Below are 9085 nucleotides of genomic sequence, written 5' to 3' on the forward strand. Positions count from 1 at the left end.
CCTTTCTTTGAGCTACCTGCAGATTACAGCCATTGTTAGAAACAATAATTTTTAGAATTTTCTTCTAAGTATTGTGTTTTCAATCAATTTGCCCCAACTTATTCTATTTATATACAATAATCTTCCTAAGAATAGAGATTATTTTTAGCACAGTGCCTGGAATATATTCAGTACTTAATAAAGGCTCTGTTGATTGGGGGGAAGGGAGCACTGATGGAATCGTGGATATAGACTAATTCATTTTTTTGTTTTGAGTTCTTTTCCACAAAATGACTACTATGGGAAAATGTTTTTTGTGATCACACATGTAAAATCTATATCAAAGTGCATACCCTTTTGGGAGAGAGGAGAGAATTTGGAACTAAAAATGTGGTTTTTTTTCTTAATGCAACTTAAAAATTGTTTTTATAGGCAATTGGGGGGAAAACAAAACATTAAAAATGTTTTAAAGATTATATTCTACTAGAATGAGGGGGGAAAGAAATAATAATATACATGTTATTTTATAAAAAGTACAAAGGAAAGAGCCAGATACTAATAAAATTTGAGATAGTAGAAGGCATTTTTAATTGAGGGAACCATAATTGAGGGGATGGCCTAAGAACTAATCCTTGAAGAAAAGGAAAAAAGGATTCTAAAAAGGAATGCATTTTAGAAATGTGGGATTGTTTCTGTGAATGCTCAGACGTGAGAGATAGCATGTTAAGTCTGAGGGGACTGGCTCCTACTCTTAAATTTGACTCAGTTCCTTATATATTTTAGAAAATGGGCCTTAGATAAACTTGCTGCAAAGATTTTTTCCTAGTTTTATACTTTTCTTCTAATTTTAGTTGTATTGGTTTTGTTTGTGTAAGAGGTTTTTAATTTAATGTGATAAAAATTATCCATTTTACCTTTTGGGGATCTCTTTATCTTTTCTTTGGTCATAAATTCTTTCCTTATGTGTGTATCTGACAGGTAAATTTGTCCGTGCTTATTTAACTTACTTATGAGATCCCCCTCTATAGCATGTACCCTTGATAAGCTTCTCTTGGTATATACCGTGTGAGATGTTGGTCTATGCTTAGTTTCTGCCAGATTACTTTCCAGTTTTTTGAAGAGCTTTTGCCAAAGAGTGAGTTTTTATGCCTGGGTAGCAGAACATTTGTAATCTAATGAGGTGCCATTACTTATTTGAGAAAATACTCTGTTCACCCAGGATAAGTGGACAAATTTTATTTCCATGACTGGCTTATAGCTCCCTTGATATTTAATATAGCAGTATGGTGAACATGCACTAATGAACACCGTTATTTATTGATAAAAGCTTATTCTTGCAAGAATGAATCATTGTAGGGTATTGTATTCTTTAAAGTTATTTGTTTAAAGGAAAAACTGAATCCAATACATGAGAACATAAGGAAAAGTTCATGGAAATTATCATATGTTACTTATTGTGCTCTTTGTTACAGACTAAGAAAAGAGTTTCTGTTGCTTTCCAAGATGCTTCTCTTAAGTTATAGGCTAGTTCTGTAAACTTCTTCCTGCTAGTAGAAAGTAAAGGTCCCTGGATCTTTTTCTCCCTCCTTTCCAGAATCAGATCTGTTAATGGAGGAATCTTTGCTCAAACAGTCTGTGGAAGATCCTGTAAAACCCAGTGGCTTACGGAGGAGAAGACGGCCCTGTAATCGAAATGTGGCAGAAATGCTTCCTAAACACTCTTCTCCACACCCCCCAGGGGCCATAGGCCTGGACTCCAAGGGAGACAATAAAGGTAGGTATTCCCTGGCCAGAAACCTTATATTTTGTTGTAAGAGGCAAAAGGTACCTTTTGAAGCTCTTGAATATTACATCAAATGACATAACACAAGGATTAAACAAATTCATCATTTTATAGGTTTGTTAATTCCTAATTTAAATATATATTACCTATCATAAGGGAGTAAACTTACAGATTTCTAATGTGTTCCTTATAATTTGTAGGAAGAAAAAGAGAAGCAGAAAGCCATCACACTGTTATCATTGTGATGATGAGTGTCTTGTAAGTATTGATTTCTTGACCACAATTTAGATTATTTGTGAAGTGTGTTTCTTTTCTTTCTTTTTTTTTTAAGCCCTTACCTTCCGTCTTAGTCAATACTGTGTATTGGCTCCAAGGCAGAAGAGCAGTAAGGGCTAGGCTATGGGTGTCAAGTGACTTGCCCAGGGTCACACAGCTGGGAAGTGTCTGAGGCCAGATTTGAACCCAGGACCTCCCGTCTTTAGGCCTGGCTCTCAATCCACTGAGCTACCCAGCAGCCCCCATTGTGAAGTATATTTCTGAAAAGAGGCCCTTTCAGGAGAAGACCTACACCTGATTTTGGGGGTGTAGAGTGGAGATATGTATAATTTAAAATTACCTGACTTTTATCATGCTTACCTCTAGCATTAATTTTAACACAGCTTTTAGATATTTCAGGAAATGTCTTTTACAAATCAGGTGTTAATGTAGCAAATATTTCCTTAGAGACAGTAATAAGAAGCTCCCTGTGCTTTAAGGGGATTTTGTACATATAGGCTGGTGGATTAGGGATAATCCCATTTATACCTTTTTATACTGTGTTTCCAGGCTAGTCAGGCTCTATCTGGGCATTCTACAAGAATATGCTCAGTCAGGTTCTATTTAACATTTTTTCTATGGCTTCATTTGTAAGAGGCATTTGGAGTATATGCTAGGCCACATTTTTGTCCATAAATCTTCCTTAGTGTAGGCTAAGAGGAAGTAAACATGCTCTCAAAGCATTTTAGATGTTTTTGTGTAGTTAAGTAACTTTGTCTTAACATTAATATTTCTAGGATACTTCTGTCCAGATTAAATTATTACTTCTATACCAATCAAAATTTTATTTGGTACAGGTAATTAATAAATCTTCTCTGACCATATGATGTACCCTGGAAGTGGTTTCTTTTAACATGTTGCTGGAGATTTGTTTACATGTCATTTGTCTATTCTTTCATAAGAGTTCATAAATCATAAGGTTGTGAATTTAGAATTTAAAAAGGACCTGTTGGGGTTCAGCTAGTCCAAGTTCCTCATTTTACAGATTTGGAAATTAAGACTCAGAGAGGTTATATTTGTCCTGTTACATAATTAAAGGATTGGAATTTGAACTCAAGTCTTATGCCTCTAAATTTAGTCTTTTTCCCATGGCTAGAATATATAAAGACAAAACATTCCACAATGCTTTGTTTTTTAACTTTTTTTGATAGTTTGGATTTCTGGGTAAAAAGGAATTGATTGTATTTTCCTTCTCACAATTTTGAATATTAAATAAATTTGTCATCTGTTGAATCTCTTTGTTTTATATTTCAACCCAAATCTTCATTGCTGTCTGGCCTTATTCTAGATCCCTTTTGGTTAAAGAGTATATCACAAATGTTACTACACATGTCAGTAGGAGACAATTTTAACCTGGGAAAAAATTTAGCTTCTAGAAAGATGTAATACTAAATGTATTTTGCATGTATTTTTAATCAGGTTAACATTCATTTGAAAGGTTGTTATGGAAACCAACATTGAGTTTATTTCAGCATATGAAATTTTAAATATGATATCATCATGAATATATATTTGGGATGATGCAGCCTAGACAAAAATGCTGTGGGTGGTTTCATTTTTCTATTTAAATTTCGTTTTTATAAGGATATGTACAGAAACTTTTCTCCTATCCCAAAGTGATTGTATTCTAATTATCCATCACCCTTAATTTCTATTTAAACTATAATCATCCAATTAAATTACTTATGATCCTAGATCTCAATCTTATCAGCATATCTAAAACGGAAAGATTTACTCAGTAGATCTCTCAAGTCAGATCATATAACCACATATACCTCTCCATCACACCCTCTTTATAGCAATTGGAATAGCTTGGATAATACTATTTTTGAAGATTTATCTTTAAGGCTATTTTATTCATGTAATTATACTGGCATTACAAAATGAACCCCAAAGTCAGCTAGGCTGCTAACTGGTGCAGTAGATAGAGTGTAGGGAAGTGGGTGTCAGGAAGACCTGAGTTCAAGCCCAGATAGTTATTTATCCATTTGGCCCTGGGCAAGTCACTTGACCCATCTTAGACTTTTGTCCGGTGTAAAAGAGGGATAATAGCACCCTTTTCACCAAGTTGTTGCAAGGATTAGAGAAGATAATACATATAAAGTGATTTGTGTGAAATAGTCCCAATAAGGGAAGATAATAAAATTGCAGTAGATAAAGTAGATCTATCCCTTCCTGTATTTAGGGAACAGACCTAGCTTCCTTCCCCCCAAGAGGTCAAACTGCTTATGCAGGCAGCAGACCAGACTCTACTTAGCTTGGGGAGGAGAATTAGGAAGGGCAAGAAATAAAGGAATTTCAGGAATATCAAAGAGGTCAGGATGGAATGCCAGATACCACTTAGCAAACTAGGGATAAGTGAATTAAGGTACCTGTAAAAGTTAACAACCCCAGGATAATCGAAATATTGTCTCTGACTACACATATCTGTGTTTGTGATAAGGTTTGTTTGATTGTCAAATGAGAACCTGTATATGAATCAATAAATAATGGTTCCAATAATTGAATTTTTGGGTGTTTGGACTCACTTTATGAAGTGCCCCACTTCAGTGAATCTTGTAGCACATGATAAATGCTAGGTTTTATCATTATGATAAATATGGAAGATTGGGTGAGAATTTATATTTACCATGTTTAATTTGCTTTTTATCTAGTTTGCTGTTGCTAGTCTTGTTGAATGTGACCCTCTTTCTCAAGCTGTCAAAGATAGAGCATGCTGCTCAGTCATTTTATCATCTCCATGTTCAGGAAGACAAATCTGGGAAGTAAGTAAAGTCCTTTATTGATTTCTTCTTTGGTTCTTATATTGTTTATTATTTTTCAGTTGAATAAAATTGTATTCCTTCTTTTAAATATAGCACTTGGTCTATTACTTTTTTGTTGAGAAGCCATTTTGCAAATTTCTTAAGTATGGCACTAAAGAATTTTAGAAATTAAAGATCAGCTGACAATAGCACTCTGATTTCAAATATATTGTTTTTTTTAGTTTACCCTCTAATATGGTATCAAGAGGAGAAAACACTGAGAAGAACAAAGATCAATCCCATCGCTTGAAAGGAGTACTTAGAGACTCCATAACTATGCTTGAACAGGTAGGGAGGGGAGTCTACAGGGCTCTTATTTGTATTAGTGAATTAGTTCTTGTTTGGATTGCTAGGACGTCCATATTTTAAGAATTTTAATGAATCTAGAAGATGGTAACGAAAATTGTGATGATGCAGATATAAATTTGGAAAAATAAATATTTGTTGAATTTGTGAGAATAAAAAGAACAAACAACTAGCTAAAACAATAAATTTAACTAAACTTCTGGGTACCCTTTAAGCAAAGTCAGAATGGAGCATTGCATACAAAGAAGTAAAAGTAAAGGGGTGGATTGATGGTGGGATGGAATTTTGACCTAAAGCCTGTTGGTTCACAGGTTTAAGCATTAGCTTTCACATGGAAGAAAAAGTTAAAAGATTCTGAATATAGATTACCAAGGCTTTTGTGCCAAACTGTTGAATAATTGAAAACTTTAAAAAAATAGCTATGTGTGTAGGCTCCTTTAATCCTGAAGACAACTCTGCTTTCTGAAATGGGCTAAGAAAGAAAAGAGGACTTCAGGGCCTTTCAGTTATTTATTAAGCTGCTGGGCATGGAATGGGAAGCAGCAATAGGGGCCGCAGAAATCACAACCCTGCCTCCAGGGATCTTATAGTTTTGTTGTGGAGAAAAGACACATCTACTGAAAATATTTAACTTAGACTACAGTAAAGTATAAATGTAGTGCCAGATTGATTGATGGATACATTAAGTTTTATAGGAGCTCACTGGAGGGAGATGGATCACTTTGTGGAAGTGGGTAGGTAAGGTTTCAAAAAATAGATGGGCCTTGAATTTGGCTAGGTGGAGAGATGGGCGAAGGTCCACTAGATGGGAATAACAGTTGTGTGTGTGTGGGGGGGACCAGTTCAGAGGAAGTTAGAAGAATGATTTATTTTAGAAATCATTTAGGAACAAGTGACCTTTTTGCTTCATTTGATTAATGGAATAAAAATTTAGGAAGAGTTGAGTCAGCAGGAGACAACAGCAAGAGGCCCATTGTAACCCACCCAGAAAAGGGGGGAAGGTTTATATAGCACTCACCTTGGCACAAATGATGATCACAAAGGACAGTTTAAAAGTAGATGTTTAATGTCTGATATAAATATTACAACATGAGAGTCTAATTTGGGGCTTGAGTAACATGTAAAATATTACCCAATTATATGTCTTTATGTAATTACATGGGATATATTACTTTTTGGCACTCAAAATGGCCAAACTTTGAAAAGTGGAATCTGATTCTGAAAATAAATTTTATTTCTCTCTTCGGGAATCATATGTTTATAGCTGAAGAGCTCCCTCATTATGCTCCAGAGAACCTTTGACCTCCTGAATAAGAACAAGACAAGCATTGCTGTTAAGAGCTAGCCATTTCAGGACCTAAAATTCTTATGAACTGAGACAATGAATGAAGAGATTTGGAAATCATCCAGAGAAGAAGGATTTCACTTGTCACAGCAACATCTGCAATAGGCTCCCCACCCTCCATTGATTTCTTGTATTTTCAATAGAAAATGTATTTTTAATATTTATTTAATAATTATGGCAACTTATGACACGGAATATATCCTTTTATTTCTCGCATATATTTCTAAGCTGTGAATTTCTAGAACAAACATGTAAAATTACTGTACTCTTGAACTTCTGTGATTTATATTTAAAAAGGCAAAGCACTTTGAATTGTGACCCACTACTTTCTCTAGTGAGGGTTGATTTTTTTGTTGGCACTGATTGAAAAAGATAATGTGAAGTGATGTGTTTTTCTACCAGAGATATTACCTGTTTCATGAAAGCAACATCAGAAAAAAACCTCTTTATTCTTGTTAAAGGAAAGGTATAAATCCTTTTCATGAGTTATTTCTGTTTATTCACTATAAACATTTTTTATAATTCTTCCATTATTCAGTGTGGAAGTTCAATAGTTAAATCCTTTTGGGTTTGAGCCTGAGTGATAACTTTTCCAAAGATCTGGCCAGTTCCTCTGATGTGGCTAGTAATTCTATAAAGAAATATTTCCTTTTTATATAAATGGCTGTCGGAGGTGACAAAACCGTGGCTCTTTATGTGAATAATGGCAGAGCAGCTTTTTAGGCAGACTGAATGGGAAAGTAGATTATCAGAAAAGAAAATGAAGATTCCTGCTCTGAGACTTAAAAGCAGAACATTCTGCTGTTAAATCTAGGCATGCATTGATGGATAAGGACGACTTGAACCACCAGCTTGTCTTTAACTTAGGCTCTCCCCAACTGATGGAAGTGAGCCAGCTGATTGTAAATAATTTCAGGCTTACTTTCCAGTGACCATAGAGGTCATAATATTTTTTGTGTATGTAGGTGCTTTGTTTTAGCAGATAAAATACAAATTAGACAAGTCTTGGCTCTTTCATTCTGACTTGACTTGGTCGGAAAGTATGTATGCACTTTGCCCCCCCCCCCCCCCCCCCAATTACATGTAGAAATAATTGTTGACAGTTGTTTCCTGACATTTTGCAATTCATATTCTCTCCCTTCCTCCCTCCTTCTTTCAGAGGCGGCGAATAGCCTGATATAGGTTTATGCCAGTGCTTTCAATATATATGCATTCTTGTACACGTGTGCTATCCTTTCTGAACAGAATAAAAACCAAGAGTTTTCTTCAGGAGTTACTGTGTTGAAAGAGAAAGCTCTGGGTTTTTACCCTGGGACGCTAGAATAACATTGGATGAGAGTTTTCTTTCATAAATTTTTATTCTAGTGGATGAGCAGTAGGTTTGAGTTAATAAGCCTTCCCTGATTTCCAGTCACAGAAGCCCCATGGGATTATTATAGTCTTTCCTGAAGAGGCCAGTCAAGAATAGAAATCCTGACTGTAGGGGAAATTGTGGTTGTCTTCCTTCTCTACAGGTAGTAGTTTTGGAATGCCTGTAGTGAGGAGTTTCCCAGGGTGGAGTGGAGACTAGAAACAGCAGTTACTGAATTTTCCAGTGAGAACTCAATGGTGGGAGATGTTTGCTATGGTCACAAGAAGGATAAATAACAAACTGAACACTTTCTGTGGTGCTTCATCAGCTGTAGAGATTGTCCTTACTATATACCTCAAAGAAAATGATCAAATTGAGTTACTTTGCAAATTTAGACTAAAATTTTATGTACAAGTTATGAAATTTTAAAGAAAATTTGAACTTGTCACATAAATTGAGTATCAATAAAACAGTTAAAATTCCTGAAGTTCTTGTCCTTTATTTTTTATCTTGTTTAATCCACAAAAGCTGCAAAAAATTTTTTCAAACAAGGCTTAAAAAGTAAGTAAAAAAAAGTAAGGCTTAAAAACAAAAAGAATATACAATATGCTCATTGCATATGATAATGACTTTTAAAGTTCTTCCCGTTTCAATTCTTTGTTCTTTAGGACCAGATTTTCCTTTACTGAATTTGGTTTCCTTTTGCTTTTGAAAAAACCTTTTTTATGTGTAGTTAAATTAAACTTAAGGCATCTCCTTCAGGAAAAATTCATTTTCAGGTGGATGGTGGTGAGGTGAGGTTCACAATACCCTGCTGCAGCCTGGGATGCTGGGCTGGAAAGGCCTGCCAAGAGAAGGCAAAGAATAGATGATGGCCAGCCAAAGACTTGTTAGGAGGTTCCTGAAAGATTCTAGGCAACAGGGATTGTGGTGGAGTTTATGGTCAAGGGGTGGGGGTGGGGAGTCAGATCTATTCTGTTTGTGGGGGTCAAAATCGAAGATGACTGGAACTCCAAACCTGGATGCTTAGGAAAATGATGCCATTAACATAAGGACTGAAGGAGAGATTTGTTTTTTTATGAATGGATATGAAGCTCAGCTCTAACAGACCATCTCGGGAAGCCTCCCTTCCTGCCCTTTAGACAGGAGTGATCATCCGTCCCTCATCAAATTTCTCCTACTGCATTTATATCAGAGAATGA

At 35.4% G+C, this 9085-nt stretch overlaps 1 protein-coding gene across 6 annotated transcripts in view; it reads left to right on the plus strand.

Annotated features, from left to right (window-relative positions):
• Positions 1-8370, plus strand: part of GRAMD1C (GRAM domain containing 1C) — a 159977-nt gene extending 151607 nt beyond the window's left edge. For all 6 annotated transcript variants that reach the window (XM_056793490.1, XM_056793491.1, XM_007493705.3 and 3 more), the window contains 5 exons: positions 1574-1753; positions 1963-2020; positions 4732-4842; positions 5064-5169; positions 6452-8370. In XM_056793490.1, coding sequence (XP_056649468.1) covers positions 1574-1753; positions 1963-2020; positions 4732-4842; positions 5064-5169; positions 6452-6532 — 536 coding nt within the window. In that variant the 3' untranslated portion in view covers positions 6533-8370. The remainder of the gene's footprint in view (positions 1-1573; positions 1754-1962; positions 2021-4731; positions 4843-5063; positions 5170-6451) is intronic.
• Positions 8371-9085: the final 715 nt, after the last annotated feature.

Source organism: Monodelphis domestica, chromosome 4 (genome assembly GCF_027887165.1).
Source record: "Monodelphis domestica isolate mMonDom1 chromosome 4, mMonDom1.pri, whole genome shotgun sequence".
Taxonomy (NCBI): Eukaryota; Metazoa; Chordata; class Mammalia; order Didelphimorphia; family Didelphidae; genus Monodelphis; species Monodelphis domestica.